At 48.4% G+C, this 16,740-nt stretch overlaps 1 protein-coding gene across 8 annotated transcripts in view; it reads left to right on the plus strand.

The window, feature by feature from the left end:
- The window catches only part of VPS13D (vacuolar protein sorting 13 homolog D), a 257,865-nt gene that overhangs the window by 228,163 nt on the left and 12,962 nt on the right, over nt 1–16,740 (plus strand). For all 8 annotated transcript variants that reach the window (XM_030324829.1, XM_030324831.1, XM_030324832.1 and 5 more), the window contains one exon: nt 14,621–14,752. In XM_030324829.1, the coding sequence (XP_030180689.1) occupies nt 14,621–14,752 (132 nt within the window). The remainder of the gene's footprint in view (nt 1–14,620; nt 14,753–16,740) is intronic.

Here is a 16,740-nt window from a genome sequence, read left to right on the forward strand (position 1 = left end):
TGTAGAGGCAAGCCCCAGTCCGACAGTTCCAATGGATTCGGTCTTGTTGGTTCTTGTTTCCTAGGAAGACAAGTACTCTGAGGGTTTGGTGTTGACTTGGCCCAGAGGGGGTGCGTCTGATTTTTATGAAGGCACAGAAATGCACCTGAGATGACCCCACGCCCTTTTCTTTTCATTCTCACCACCTGGACCATTAATTCTGCTCTCAAAGCGGGTGGGGGGGTGGGCGGGAAGGAGAGCATTTCAAAGCAAAGCTGATTTGGTCTGTGAACCAGCTTGTCTTCTAGGTTGTACTTCACCCTGACGAGAATCAGAAAGGACAGTCTATAAGCCCCCGAAATGCAATTTCCAATGAAACACGAACTTCACTCTAGTGGCTCTGCAGCTGGAGAGCCTCGAAACCAGTTCCAGATGTTCTCTCTCCCTGTGTTGGCTGCAGGGGAATGTCGGGCAGGCTGGGAGGCAGAGTGCGTTTGCTTTTACCCGCTCTCGGAGTGCCCCCTTTGCAGTCCCTGACTCGCCTCACAGGGCTGTGTAGGGAGAGTGCGGTGGGCACCTGGGCCTCGGCCCGGCCTGCCAGCTCCCACTCATCCGCCGGGGCACGCTGTGCCGAGCCAGCCGCTTGCTGCGGGAGAAGCCCTCGCTCTGCTCTCCAAGGTCAAAAAGCAAGATAGGGCTGGAAAAGTAAATCAGGTGGGCTGGGAAGGAGGCCTCCTGCCGAGGACCCTCAGGTCACCAGAGCAACACCGCTGGCCCTCACCCCATCCAGCATAGGGTGGGGCTGTGCCGCCCAGTGTCGGAAGAAGTAGCGTGGACAGTGACGGTCAGTTCATTGTCCCCTTCCTCTTGAGAACTCTCCACGCGGACTGGCCCCTCAGCCACAAGAAGCCATCCCAGACAAAGCCTGGCCCTCGTGACTCCCTCTCCGGTCTGCCTCCAACCCTTGCCTGTGTACAACATACGATGATAGAAGTCTGTGCGCCCTCGTGCTCTGCTCTTTTAAGTGTGCGTTAGACATTTTGGTGTCTGTGCCTCACTGCATCCTGAATCGTCTTCTGAAAGAATAGCTCTGTTATCTGAGTTCAAAAAGATGCACAGATGTGAACTGTTGTGAAAATCCAAACAACGCATGGGCACGCACAGTGTGTGGACGTTGTTCCAAGGCCCTCGTGCAAGTTACCGCTTTATGGCACACCGGTGAGCTCGACACTGTTATTCCCATTTTAAAGAAGAAAAGAAGAACTCAGTTGCCCTGGCCACTGACAGTCGCCGAAAGGTAATAGTGGTGACCTTGGCAGATTTTCTGTATGCACGTATAGATGTGCGTGTGCGCACGTGCGTACGTGTGATTTTACGTGAGTAGGAGCACCCGTGCTCACAGCTGACCTTTTTCACCCAACGGTGACTCTGGGACATCTTCCCGTTCCAGGAGTTAATCATCACTCTTAACATTTATATGATATTAAGTTGCACGTGTGCCATGGTATCTTTACCTGTCTTGAAACACATTGCACGCTGCCTTCTGGGAAGTTGAAACTCTCTGTGCTGCCACCAAGTGCTTGAGAGGACCCGTGTCTCCTCACCCCTGCCAGCTCTGGCCATTTACTCACTCAGAATCCAGCCAAAAGTTTTATGAAGGCAATGTTAGACTAAGAGCAAGGCATCGTTCCTCTTTTTGGTCCCCACCGATCTGATCCGAGAGAGCGAATTTTCCACGTCACTGAGTGCCTTTCTTTGATAATTAGGAGTGTGGAAGCATCTCTTCTTACTTCAGTTGGCTGTTTGGATTTCTTGTTTTGGGAATTATCTTTGCCTGTTCTTCACCCCAACCCTTTTCACAGCTCTTGAGATCGAAGTTTGTCTCCCTTTTTTAGTGTTTGGCTTTGTCTCCTCCCAGCCTGTCTCGGCCCAACCCTTCCAATAATTGTCATTTAATCTGTTTCTCATCCATATTAGTACAGATCTTTCCTCCAAATATTAATGAAATTGAGATTAGTCACTGTGTGAATCCCTGTGAGTTAACGTCTGCACCTTCACTTTATAAAAGGAGAGCTGTCACAGCTCCAGTCGGGTGCTTTAGCACCGAGAATGAGGCTTCAAGTTCAGATGGTCTAGGATACTGTGTGGTGTGGTCTGCTAGCCGGCTTTTACCCTGTGGTTCGTTTCTTCCTGTTTCTTAGTATTTGATTACCGCCAGCTCCTGTTGTAAAACGTGGCAGATTAGTACTGATGCCATACCTTGTTGTCTTAATAAAAATCTTGCTCCGCTTGTAGGCAGGACACTGCTTGAAGCCAGACCTTCCCATCATGCCCTCTGTCTGTATGGTACCAGATGCCCTTAGCTGTCTCCTCACCGATGCAGTGTCTAGGTTTCTTCCCCACCCATTTCAGGGATGTCCATCTTACCTTCCCAACTGGACTGTAACCTTCCTGAGGTCATGCTTCTGCCTTCTTTGGTCTTCCTCTAGGATCCCCAGAATGCTCAACACAGTGACGGGTCAGAGTATTTATTAAAGACATTTTCATCAGCACTCACAATAAGTTGACCGAGTCCAGGAGAATCAGAAAGACCCGAGATCAAGTTTGGCTTTGCCACTTGGCAGCTGGATGGCCTTAAGCAATCTTGATAATCTCTCTAAGGCATGATTTCCTCCTCCATGAAATGCAATACTAACTTCACAGCTTCCTATAAGAATGTTGTGACATGAACATGCCCCGTGTATAGTCCACACAATAAACGCAGCTGCGTGGACATACCGTGGACTGTGGCGGCCCAGCAGCCTTCACTCTGGTGTCTCTCTCACTTAAGGTCGGTGGGGAAAATACAGGTAGAAGAGAGCTGGTTGAGGCGGCGACACACTAAGTTTTTCCGTGGAAGATCCTTAGAGGCCCTTGTGCTCCTCCGTTGAAAGACTCGTTGTTGAGTCTGAATGTGGTTTTTTCCAACAGGGAGACTTATAATCACTCAGGGACTCAACACGATGCCACAAGTTTAAAACATGCCAGTGTCTCTTTTATGCTGTGCCAATTTTCCTTAAAGGGAGTATGCGTGCCTGTGCCTACGCGTGTGTGCATGTGAGAGAGAGAAAGTCTTGGAAGAAAAAAATATGGCGTCCAATTTTGCCTGGTGTAACAACTGTCATCTCTGGTAGCCTCTAAGCATTTTACCAAATGCACTTTAATTGGTTTCCTTCTGTTCTATTTTTATTTTGTAGTCATTGTAATGTATATGGAGCCAACTCCTTCAAATGAGACATTTGGTCATTAAAACATGTTATTTAGTGTAACCGCCACGGGCCCAGCTTCAGCAGCATCGAGGACGACGAAGGAGGGGTCCGAGTGGTTGTTCTCCCATGACCTCACCACAGCAGTCACCCGCCGGTCTCTACCGCGCATGTGCCAAAACGGAGGCCACCGGCAGCCCCGTGTCGCCTGCATCGCGAGCTTGGCGCATGCACCTCCCAGGACCAGCTCCTGCCCCTCCCTGCCTGCCTCCGGTGGCCCTCAGCCCTGCTGTGGCATGTGGCACAAGAGCCCCGCTGGCCCACGTCACCCCTGTGTGCTGATTAGACAGGAATCCACAAATCTGTTGAGTGCATGTTTAATGTGACACAGATGTGGGACATATTGCAGATCTTTCTGCTTTACAAATTTTCAGCTTTTTGCATTTCATCAGTGTTGCTTATTATTTACAGAATGTAACTTGAGACAGCAGAACAGATTGTAATTTTTGAAAAAAGGTTTTGGGGGGTGATGGGGCCGCAGGGGATCTGGGAGAAAAAAATCCAGTAGTGTGGAATGTTGTTTGCTGTCCAGACCAAACAAACCAGTTTGCCAAGGGTTGATGGACTATGGCAATCAGTCCCATTCATGTTCTCACTGGCAGCATTTAATTGTAAGGCAGCGTGACCTTCTTATCGCCAAATAAAGAACAGTCTTTTGTCACCAGGTTGAACACCATGGCACCAGGTAGGACGTGTACCTTTTGTGGAGGCCCCACAGGGTATCACCTGGCTGCTAGCTTGTGTTCTGCTTCCTTCCTGTCCAAAGAGGAAGGACACCACTGAACCCACTCCCCACTCAGATACAATGGATGTTCCCCTTGCCTTAGTCCTCCTCTGGCTTTATACCCAGGCACTGTAGCAAGAGCCCGAACAAAGAAACACCTCTTCCATTGCCTGAAAACTCCAAGATATTCTCGAGGGCACCGGAATGGTGGGCCAGAGCCAGTTTGACACAAGTTCAAAGAGAAGGTGCCATCTCTTGTTTGTAGAGGGCAGATCTGACTAGAGGTGGTCTTGGCTTCTGAGAAAGCTCAGCCATAGGTTACATTTGATGGCAAACAATAAACAAGCACCAGCCGGTCAGCAGGAAGATGAGAAGTAGGTGATTGATTGGCTGATCCCTTTATGTTTCTAGGTCACAAGAGTCTCAAACTTGGGACTGCGCTAATGAAAGCCATACAGCAAAAATCCTTTGAAGGGGGTTCTCCTTGGAACTTGAGCTAGTGCAGAGAATCGGCCATCTCGGTCAGCGGGTTCGGAGCCGCGGAAGTGCTGAGTGTCGAGACTGGATTAGACTGGGCCCCTGAGCAACTTCCAGAATGCCAGGCCCCACTCTTTTTCTCTGCTGGAAAAGTGCAGATGGTGCACGGTCCCCCGAGGCCACCAGGCAGCTATCCAGTTGCCGCCTGGGAGAACTTGACCGAGGCAGTAACTTTGTAGCGTGCCTCCGCGAGGGAATGACCAGCATGCCTGTGCTCCGGGGGTTCCTGGGTTGTGACCAAGTCCCGGCCTTTCTCGGGCTTCGACTGCCCCTCCTCCACTCCCTTGGCTTCGGCAGCAGCAGCTCTGGCCGTTCTGCCACCGGTTCTGACAGAGTCTTGTGGCCACCGGTCCGCTCATTTCTTATGTGTGCATGAACATGCATTTCAGGTACTGTTCTAGGTGCTGGGGTACAACAGTGTGTAGAACGGACAAAAAAAATCTCTGGTTCCACGTAGCTTCTGCTCAACACCTCCCACGCCTTCCAGGCCCCCTCCCTGGAAGAGTTGGGTGGCTGAAAAGGGGGTGTGTCACAGCTGGCTCTGTGAACCCTCCCGGGGCCTAGGAGTGTCCCTCTGCCACCTCAGGTCCAACCTCGGCCCGGAGCAGAGCCTGTTTATCCCTGGGAGTGTGGAGGCTGTGCGCAAACTTTGATTCTCGCGACCGCCGTTCATCTTGCGTGTCTTGTCCGTTTTTGAGGCTTCTTCTCCCATCCCCTCTGTGTCCTTTTCCACCTCACCCTCTACCACACTCTGGTTGATGGTAGAGGAATGTCTAAAACTTCCAACCTGGATGAACAGGTGGGCTAGAATAAAGCAGACAAATCACAAGCAGGCCCCTCGGTGAGCTGCGGCACCCCGTGCGCGCTCCGCCGTGGTTGTGAGGAGGGCCCTTCACACAGGAGAGCGGGAGGCCGCGGCCTGAAGGCACGTCCCCTGCCCCTCATCAGGGCAGCTCTGTTTTCAGGGATTGGACGTATTCAGGTTCTCTTACAGACTTCATTTAGAGAGAGTGTTCCGCCACTAAAAATAGCTTCTGAAAATCTCTGTTTGGATGAATTTTATTAATGGCTCCCTTCTCAAACTATCAATTCCAATTGTAAGAATTTGACAGTTGGTGTAGTTTATTGAGCTGCTAGGTGGATTAGCTCTAGTCCTTTAAGGACAGTTCTTTAAGCACACAGGGGGCCTGGGGTGGCCAGGTGAGTAAACACTCAGACACTAGTTCCTTCAGCAAATACCTGTGCATTCAAACATTTGACGTACTCCTTGTGAATCATTCATACACACTCAGGAAATCATGTTTCCGTCGTGTTCTTTCAGGCTGAAATTTTAAATCTGAGTTTTAAAAGTTGTGCGTTTTGGTATTTTCCATTGACTTAGCGCCTAAGAATTCTGAATAAGGGTAGGAGAGAGGGGGACAACTTTTCTGAGTACCTACTCTGTGCCAGGCTCTTTGCTCTGTGCTTTTCATATGTTATTTCAACGTTACCAACCACGTAAGTACCACATTCCCATTTCTTGATGAACAAACGGAGACTGCCAACTTTTTCGAGATAGCTCAGCTGATAAGTGAATGGACTGGGATTTCAGTCTGTGTTTGTCTTTTTCCAAAGCCTTACATTCCTCTCTCTAACACCATGCTCCTAAATTTCATTTCTCTTAAAAGAGATCAACTTTTGGGAGAAGGTAGATAATGTAAAGATTAAAAGAAAGAAATTGTGTCATCATTTGCCAGAAATCAGTCTGAAAATATCTGGCTTATTTGGTTTAATCAGCTTATCATTAGCATTTGCACTCAATAGCCACAAAATCAAGTTTACCAGGAATTGTGTATTTTGGCCCAGGCGAAACACTTTAGGACTGACATTTGGGGTGACAGGTTGGCAAGGAATGTGCCTGTGACTTCAGAGATGCCCGTAAGCACTACACTCTGATTCAGAACACTATGATTAGAACACAGACGAGGCTTGTGTTGGTCAGATACCTCGTTTTTGTAAAGATGTCGAAAGGTGCAAACCACTTTATAAGCTGTCTATTTTTTAAAAAAAAAGCCAAGCAACCCCTGAATGCATGCAAAAAGGCGTTTTAGGAAATCTGAGGCTATCAGGCTGTAATCTCACTATGGCATTATCCACTGGATTAGAACTCTTAATGAGGCCAGCTGCCTTTGCCCCTCCCCTGGCCTCAGGAACAGGTAGGCTCCCCCCTGGGGCAGTTAGTTGCCTCGGGGGAAAAGACTTGGGAGTAGGGTTGTTCTTAGAGGTTAAATCTCAATAGGCCTATCTGTTGGCATGAGTCCTACCAGCTGTCACAGTTGCAATGTCATGGGGTCCCCAAAACATGTGTTGGGTTATAGGAAGCCTTGACCCCTATAAACAAGTCAGGTGTGAATCCCACTGATGGGAGAAAGTCCTGCCCAAGAAATGTTGTCCCCACTGCAGGATGTCAAATGACTAAAAATCTAACAGCTATGGTAATACAGTTCTAACGATTTCATGCATAGCATCTTTCCCCCATTTTCACTTGCGACGATAACAGTGCGGATTTTGTGCGTTTTTACACATATGACTTCAGAACTCTAGAGACAAGGGAGTAGAATGTTAACAAGAAAGCAGAAGGAAAAGGGAAAAATTTCTGTTTGAAGCGATCTCCCCAATAAGAAAACCGAGTGAGAAAGATTGGATGTTGGATGGGGCCCCTGGGTGGCTCAGTCAGTTGAGCGTGAGTTGGACTTCTGCTCAGGTGGTGATCTCATAGTTCGTGAGTTCGAGCCTCGCATCAGGCTCACTGCTGTCAGCACGGAGCCTGCTTGACATCCTTGGATCTTCTGTCCCCCTCTCTCTGCTTGCTCCTTCCCACTCGCGCTCTCTTTTGCTCAAAAATAAACAAACATTAAAAAAAAAAAAAAAAAAGGATTGGATGTGGGACCCTAGCCCATCCTGGCCTCAGCTGCCTAAGCTCGGTAAGGCCCCCCTCGTGTGCCCACGGCCGTCTCCACGGATGCATCATCCTCATAGGTAACATTTTATTCATTGCCTCTCATGAGCACAGTATGCATTATGTACTCCTCACAGCAGCCTCATTATTGTCATCCCCATTTTACAGATGAGGAAACCAAGGCTCCAAGAGGTTACGCAACTTGCCACAGGTCACGATTTATGAGTGGTGGAACTGGAGTTCTGCCCTGCAGCCTGGCTGCAGAGCCTGGCCTCTGGGCCGTCAGGTCACACGGCCCCTCTCCTAGTGCCTCCGTGCCGCATTAGAATTGCCTGCTTTTGTTTATCTTCTACATTAGACTCCAGCAAGGTTCCTGGAAACTGGATTCATCCCTGTCTTCCCAGAGGCCTAGTGCTGGCCTGTGCATGTGATAGCTCAGGAAAAGTCATTAAATGGGGTGGGGACGGGGGGGGGGGGGTGGGGGCAGAGGCAGACACAAGGCTCTAAGCAGGCTCGTTTTCCTGGCTGTCTTACTTTGGATCCTTGGTTTCATTCTGCCCAACCGATTTTTTGGTGTGTTCAAAATCCAAATCGTCGTAGCGGATATTTGGCACAGTTTTCTAGGTTCAAGGCTTAGTGCAGCCAGAGCTCAGCAATTATTATTAACCCTATGGATTGAATGTGTCCGAGCGGGTTCTAGAAAGTAGATTTCTGTTTGTCATGGAACTCTGGGGAAGAATTTCTCCTGTCAACTGAGCCAATCTTGAGAGGCCTTCACCCTCTCACAGAATGCCCTCTGATTACGGTTTCCGCTGAAAGGAGTAAAATCCGTGGAGGAAAAATGCTTTTCCACTTAGTCCTTGAAAGTGGATAGAGATGAGAGGGCTACAGGTCGGAGAGGAGATACAGTTCATGGCGTGACAGGCTTCTAGAACAGACACTGTACTGCAGTGGGTATCAGAGGAAGTTTTAACCAATTCGTACACTCTAGTGCAAAGTATTATTTAGATAGACCGTTGAGTCCTTTTAGAGGACTGTCAAATGTTTGGTTGAACCATTCAGTCGAGAATCCTGGTATCTCGTAGCTGTCACCTGTTCACAGTATTCGAAGATAGTCTGGGTTGCCCTTCTGTTCTCAGCCTAATTGTTTGTGCTCAGTCGAGCACAGTATATATCTGTAAGATATTTAATTAAAACAAAAGTCTTGGACACACACACAAAGTAAATGCAGGCACAATCCATCACTTTGTTGGGGTCAGTACACACAGCCCCTAAGGAGGATCCAGTCTATTGTACTAGGAAGTCACATGTTTGACACATACACTTTCTCCTCATTCACTGATTGTTTTTGAACCTCACTTGGTTGATAGACATTGGCCATGACAAATTTCTCAACCGACTAATAGCCTAACATAAGCTGTACAGGGGTATGCGTATGTGTGTGCAACATCTGTCTTCAACTAATAGGGCTGTGACACAGTTACTCATCATATAAGCAAAGAACAAATCGCGGTTGGCCAACTGTTGACCCTCAGGCTGAAAGGCAAGATCAACCGAGTGGAATTGGTTAGCTCTCCTTGTGTCACCTTGTTTGGATTTATAGTTGCTAAAGGAAAATGACGTGGAGTGTTTTCATGATCCTCGTCTTTGGTTTTGGGCCTCCAGTGTACGTCAGATAGCACTGGCCAGACACAGACCTGGCCTGTATTGATCGCCGTCCCTGGGTGGATATCTGCCGTGTATCAGCCACTGTATCAGCAGCCCCTTCCCTGGGGGAAGAGTCGTCCCTGCCGTACCGCCGACTCTCTGACATTTTCATGGAGTTCAAAGCTCAAGTTCATTTGGTGCTGACATTTTGGATTAGCTGGTTGACTGGAAGGCCTGCTTCTTTCTATACACTGTGAAATTTATAAACCGCAGCAGCTGAGAGCTTAAAATGGCCGACAAGCCCCCAGCTGGCAGCAATTAAATCCACCACAGACCTTTGGCTAAACAAAGGTTTGTGGAGGCAGGGTTGCTGCCTATGCACTAAACAGACTCATGTTTTAAACCATCTTTTATGTCAAGCGGTGGTAAGAGACGCCGTCAACTAACGAGAGGTGAGCGGGCAGAGTTTTGCCACCTCTTGTGTAATGGACGATCCATTATCCCCAGGATTGCTGGGACCCTGCCCAAGACGCAGCACGTCTTGACAGTGAAGGTGATCTCGAGAAAGGGAGCGAGGCAGCCGGGGGAGGCCAGAGGCTGGTCCGGCAGTGGTGGGCCAGAGTGCCTTGGACCTCGACCCTCGGCTCCAGCATCTAGCCTCCTCCTTCTCTTTTAACAGCCACCATCATCCTTTAGGTTTTGAGAAGAGAAGGCAGGAACGAGGAGAAGGCCACAGGATGCCATTTTGTACCCATTCAAGGAGCAGAAACGTGAGGATCTAGACCCGTACTGTTTAACGCGCAGTTTAAATTTAAATCACTTTAAAGTTTTAACATTCGGTTCCTCAGACCCACTGGCCACATTCTAGTTGCTTGGTAGCCACTCGTGATCAGTGGCTGTGTTACTGGACAGTGCTCTCTTCTAGACAGGACCAAGTGTTGAAAGGATGTAGATTGCAGGGCTCTCTCAAATGCACCGTTGGTGGGAGTGTAAATTGTTTCAGCCACTTTGGAAACAGTTTGAATTGTCTTGGTAGGCGAACACTGATGCCTGGTGATCCAGCAAACACCTCCTAAATCTGTATATATCCATTCCCCAGGAGATGTGTACGGGAATGTTCATAGCAGCAAACCCTGGAAATAACCCTTGTACCACCAACAGGAAAATGGATGGATGATAGTATATCCGTGCAATGGGATGATGATAATAAGTAGGTATGATAGATGGATTCTAGGTGCACACAGAAGGATGGCTGACTCTTAGCAGGTATGTCTTGAGGGAGAAGTAAGTCCCAAGACATAAAAAGGCAATGACAGCCTTTTTGAAAAGCCTAAAACAACTAAAAGCAAAAACTATAATGAAGATTCAGAATAGTAGCTGTCTGAAGGTGGAGGAGGGGTGGGGGGGGGGGGGGCCAGCAGAGGACCACACAGAGAGATACAGGCTATGGCCAGTGATGGCATTTTTGTGCTGGGGATGGTGGTTTCACAGATTTTACTCTACCATGTAAAACAAAGAAAAAGGCCAATGATGACAGTAGGCCTTGAACTGAGGATACTGATGAGCATAGTTCTAAAGCCCAGTTTAAAGAACCAGGGAATTAGAGTCCTTTCCCTCCAGGTGCTCGCAGGCTCACAGGGAACGTGAATACATAAAAGTTACTTAAGAATTGTAAATCTAAAGTAGACACATGGTACTACCCAATCACAGAGCGTGAACCGACAAGATCACTGTTTGCCTACGGCCATACTGCTTTCAAAGGGTAACCTGAATTTCCAGTGCCATCATCGATAGATGGAGAGGACAGTTCCATCACAAAGTGGCCTGCCCTGGAGAATAGCACTTTAAACTTCTTGCTGGCTTACAAGGTTTGAAACACCAGCTTACTGGTTTTTGTTCATAATTATTTGATTAAGTTTGGTGCCATATGTGTGGACACACATTGACTTTAAGTACACACACACACACACACACACACACACACACACACCCCTGCAGCCTCCCACTAGGACCTCAGAGGTTAAAAATTTAGGCGAATTTTGGAGAAGAAAGAATAGTTTTTCAGGTACCAACAGTGATGAAGCAGTAGGGGGTTCTGGGAAGAATTCCTTTAATGCCTTTGTGCTCCTAGTAAGAGCATCTCTAACCCACCCCTTCTGATAGCCCCTGGAGTTATGGCTGTTTCCTCCTATGGCAGAGCTGAGCTCTTTTTTCTTCTGTGTCCATGGCCCTTGAAGCCACAGTGAGCTCCTCCTATCAGCAGTGTCTGAGCACTACACCCAGCCTCCCCTGGATGGTTGGTGGGTCACAGAATGAGGACCTTGGAAATGGGAAGACAGTGTGCAACCTGTTGGAAAGACAGATAAGAAACCTAACAGAGGCAGTGTGTACCCACAAGGGAGCTACACTTCCTTCCTGTTCTCCAGCGTTTGGGTGGGCTTATAGTTAGCAAGTTCAAAGATGTGCTGGGAGTGGAGGTGAGTTGGGTCAGTGAATTTTGGGGAGGATCCTGAGGGATGCCATGGAGTCAAGAAATAACTGTACGCCCCAGCCAACTATTTGCTAATGTGATAACACGGGGTACACTTACTTACATTTTCAACTATTCCATGGTTGTTACAAGATGTGATTTCCAGGAGCTCAGGTCCAGAAACAAGCCTCCCTTCTTTGACTTCCCTGGCTCCTTTGGATCCCACCGGAGGAATTTAGGACTCTTAGTAAGTTTTCTCCTCATCGGTATAGCATGTCGTTCCCACTCTTGGTACTAATGAAAAGATTGTTTCTTTTAAGGAACTTACATGTGTTAGCAAAGACATTAATTTTATGACCATGCCTTCACGTCTCTTCCTTGGTTTTGATCAGCGGACTATATAAACACAAATCCTTGACCTTTCTGTCAGGAAGATATGATTCTAGCTGGTTCACATTTTCCCTTAACTTTGTTGACCTTCAAGGCTCAGAATCTCTGGTCTTCAAACTCTCCACCAAAGTTAGTACGCCACCTTTACTTTTGAGTTCCATGGTTAAAATGGCCCTTATGCTGACCCCCTACCCACCCACAAATGCATTCGTTCAGTTACTCAACTAACTAACATTTACTGCTTTTCTACCGTGAACCAGGTACTGTTCTAGATCCCAGGATAGCAGTGAATGAAACAAAATTCTTGTCATGGAGCTTATGTTCCAGATGGGGCACCAAGCAATAAGTAAATATTTTATCTAAGTGGGATGTGAAGCAAATGTGTGCTGACACATGGCTGACTTAACCTAACTTGTAGTTTGGAAGTATCATTCTCGTTGCCATGAGGAGAACGGACAAGGGTGGAAATAGAGTAAATTGCAAGACTGTTGTAATAATCCATTAGAAATCCAGAGATTGTTTGTTAGTCATGACAGAGATGGAGCGGTAGTTGGATTGGGAGTACATACGGATGTTGAGCCTGTGGACCTCCCAGTGGATTGGGAAGATGTGGGGAGAGGCATCAGGATGAAACCTTATACTGAAAAGCTGTTGGGGGCGGGGGCCACCTGGCTGGCTCAGTCGGTTAAGCGTCCGACTTCGGCTCAGGTCACGGTCTCGCGGTTCACGAGTTCCAGCCCCGCGTCGGGCTCCGTGCTGCCAGCTCGGAGCCCGGAGCCTGCTTCCGATTCTGTGTCTCCCTCTCTCTCTGCCCCTCCCCTGCCTGTGCGCGCGCTCGCTCGCTCTCTCAAAAATATAAACAAACAAACAAAATCGTGTCTTGTTCCTCTTGGAAGGGCTTCTGGGGCTTCTGTCACGATAGCCAGAAGCTCTTCCAGGCGACAGAACAGGAGGACTGCCTTGGGAAAAGGACCCTTGATGAGCCTGCCCTTGGCAGGCTTGGACTGACAGTAGCTGTCTCAGGGGCCAGGCAGACAGAGCAGGGCTTTGCTGCCTGGGCAAGTGTGCCACGCTCCCTGCCCTGGTTTGCCAGCACCCTTACGGGAGCAGGTGTCCGACCTCGCCCCTGGGGACCCCACGGCGGCCGGCTCCTTACACTTCCCTTCCTCCCCTCAGCCGGTAGTTAGCATGTAAACAGCCTACTAAATCTTGAGACCAACGTTTACAAGGCCGAAACCTTCAAGCAGAAACGGAGACTGTGTGTAGTGGGAATATGTGAGTACATGACATAAATTAAAGTTGTTTCACCCCTTCCCTCAGTACAGATCACCGAAACCTCTTTACAGGCTTCTTACACCACCCCTGACGAGCTCATGTAGTGGTATCTCGGGCATCCTTAGTGCTGAACTTCTAAAAATGTACCACTGGACTTGTGGCTCTCTGGCACATAGCAAACATCAACCAGGTATGGATGGGGCTTCAGACACCACGGCCCGGTGAGCGGAGTGTTGACCTGGGTCCAGGAGTGCTTTGCGGTGTCCCAGTGTCGCGTAGCCTGTGCTGAGTTTTTAGACTGTTCCCGTCCGTATTAGTACTCCTGTTTGCCCAGTAGGGCACTTTTCGCCTTTGCAGTAAATTTCTACACTACTGTGAGTACATGGTTCTGAAGCTGTGAGTCAGTGCGCGAGCCTTCCTGCTTGCCGCTAGCTGTGTCTAGAGAGGGTTGTTTTGCTTCAGTGGAATCCAGGAACAAATAATGAAAAGTACAGCGAGTACAAGGCCGAGGACAGACCCGGCGCACTCTTATCAGTCATCTGAAATATGCACAGCCTTTCCAAGACAAATATGGACTCCTGTTTCTAGGAAAACACCGAAAAGTACTTATCAATTACCCTGTATATGGTTTGTGGAAAAAGACAACATCAGCCTACCCCGAAAGCCATGGCAAAGCAGATTCCTTTGGGCAACCGACAGCCGGATGGCATGAGTGAGAGTCGCTGCAGAGTCCCAGACTGTGGCCTGGGACCAGTCCATGGAGCGTTTCTGCTCCCTCATAGGATTCCTGTGTCCCTCGCCCTGGGCCCAGACAGTTGAGCTCATCTTGAAGAAGCCCAGAAGCCTGGTGTCTGCTTCCTAGATGCCCCGGTGCCCTCACCGTTCTTGTCCCTTGCGAGTCCAGAGGCGCCTGTCCCGAAGATTCCTAGAAAAGTGGGGTTTTCCCAAGGAGAGGGCTTAGGAACAACAACAGGAGTCGTCACCGGTAGATAGCCCACGTCCTGTGGGGCACAGGCGCGGCCGGCACGATTTTATTTGATCCTCACTGCAGTCCTGTGAGGTAGGCGTCCTCATCCCGTTTTACAGAGAGAACTGGAACCCGGGGTGCAAGAAGCCCACTCACTTGTCCGTGATCAGACGGAAAATGGCAGAGACAAGGCTCTGGTCAAAACTGGAGTCCTGAGCAGCACTGTCTTCATAGCGAGTGCGTTCATAGGTGATGCCATCGCTCAGTTCCGGTCGTTAAAGTTAGACTCTGCCTCTGCCACGTGGTGCTTTGTATTTCAGATGAAGAAGGGAAATCATGTCAACCGTTATGCTTGACCTCCTTGCTTTCTGTCCCTTGACCCGTCCAGGACTCAAGCCCAGAGGGTTCGCAAACCGCGCTGCTGCACCGGGCCCCAGGGGCTGCTGCCCCGCTATTCTGAGAGCCAGGCAGAAGGGCAGGAGCAGCTCTTCAAACTGACAGACAACATTCAGGACGAATTGTAAGTGGAGCCTCGGGAAACCACCGAGTTATCTTTTCTATCTCTGAGTCTAAGTAGTTGCTATTGTTCCAAGCACCCTCGTGACTCTTAGGCGTTGGAGTGGAACTTGTCGAAGATTCCTTGACCCAAACCTTTTACAGGTTTAGGTATCGCTACTCCTGCAAAGCCTTTGACTTCAAGTGGAGGTTCTCAAACTGGGTTCCACAGTGGGACATCTGGGTTTTGTTTCTAGAAGATGGTGGTGCCTCTCTAGTTTGTTCAAAGAGAGGAGATCGTGAATAGGACGTACTCAGTTTTAAGGCCTTTTTCTCTGTAAAATGTCCTTAAACTTTGGTGTTCTACTGTTTGCTGCAGAACAGTAATGAAAAAAAACAGAAACAAAGGGCAACTAGTGTCTGAAAATTTTAGAGAAGCAATTTTTAAGACTTTTTTTTTTTTTTTAATTGAAAGAGAGTGAGCAAGAGCGTGCACAAACAGGGGAAAAGGGCCGGGGAAAGAATCCCAAGCAGGCTCCACAGTCAGCACGAGCCCGATGCAGGGCTCGATCCCACGACCCTGGGATTTTGACCTGAGCCAAAATCAAGAGTCAGATGCTCAACCAACTGAGCCACCCAGGTCCCCCAAGAAAAGCAATTTTTAAAAAAGTGTTTTGTTACTCTTTGAAAAGGAGGCCTTATATACCTAGGGTCTTGGAGTATTTTTGGTTAGTGAAATTATTCCAAGTTGACACGATAGGATTCAGTATATCACTATTTTAGGATATTCTGCAGAGACCTGTTAGCACACAAAAAAAAAGCTCATTAACTTAAATTGGTGTTAGACCCTCCATTCCAGAGAAGGCAGTTGGTTGTGCCTGGCGAGTAGCAAAATGCTTGTTTAATTTCTTTTAATGCTCGTTTCTCTCCTTTAAGCTAAAGCAAGAGGAGGAGGGCTCTGAGGGCCATGAATATTTTTTGTCTGATGGAGGAGTGACTGAAGCAGAGGTTAATTCAGAATAGGCTTCATTGTCATCGTTAGAGACAGCGTTAAGCTGACCTCATCTCATATTTTTATAGCAGTATTTGAATGGAGACATCAAAAACCAAGTCCAGAATTCATCTGTTGCTTGCTGGGTAGGATGGCATCTTCCCGGATGCGTTTTGGGTAACTCAGGCCCCCTGCAGTGTTACTGGAAGGTCTCTTGATGAGACATGATACTGTTTCAGCTCAGGCTGCCATAAAAAGTACCATGGTTAGGGTGACTGAAAAAACAGAAATTTATTTTCTCACAGTTCTGGAGGTGCACCTGCCAGTTTGGTTCCTGATGGAAGCTCTCTTCCGGCCTTGCAGATGGACGCTTTCTGTCTGAGAGAGAACATGCAAGGGCAAGAACTCTGGTGTCTCTTATAAGGACCCTGGTCCTGTAGGATCAGGGCCCTGCCCTTAAGACGTCATTTAACCTTAATCACTTCCATTACTTCCTTCCTCCAAACAGGGCCTTGGCATAAGGCTAATGCAGGGACACCGTTCCGTCCACAGCATGCTTCTTGAATATGTTTTGCGCTTTTAGTCTAGCCCTGGCTCTGGTCACCATTGCAATACCCAGAATCCCCAGGCAGCTTCCCTCCAGGGGGGGGACTTTCTATTCCTGCTTCCTCGGGGGAGGATTTGGTGCCACAGCTGCCCTTTATACACCTTTGCTGTTGGAACTCTTGGATCAGAGGCCCAGAGAGTCATTCCTCAGGTCTGGCAGGGCGTGGTTCAGAGGCGGCTAGAAGGGCAGCCCCAGGAGCCCTGGGATTTTCGTTTTAATAGGCACTCAATAAATATTTGTCGAATGAATGATAGCTGGATAGCTGCAGTATGGCATTATATTAATACACGTTCACTTTTCCATCTTTTGGAGGTTTTCTGGTCAAAGGTTGAGATTATAAATTATTGTACGTTGTGCTTTTCATTTCCTCCCCCACTCGCCGCTATTCAATTCAAACCATCTCGGTCCTTGTAAA

The sequence above is a fragment of the Lynx canadensis genome, chromosome C1 (assembly GCF_007474595.2).
Source record: "Lynx canadensis isolate LIC74 chromosome C1, mLynCan4.pri.v2, whole genome shotgun sequence".
NCBI lineage: Eukaryota > Metazoa > Chordata > Mammalia > Carnivora > Felidae > Lynx > Lynx canadensis.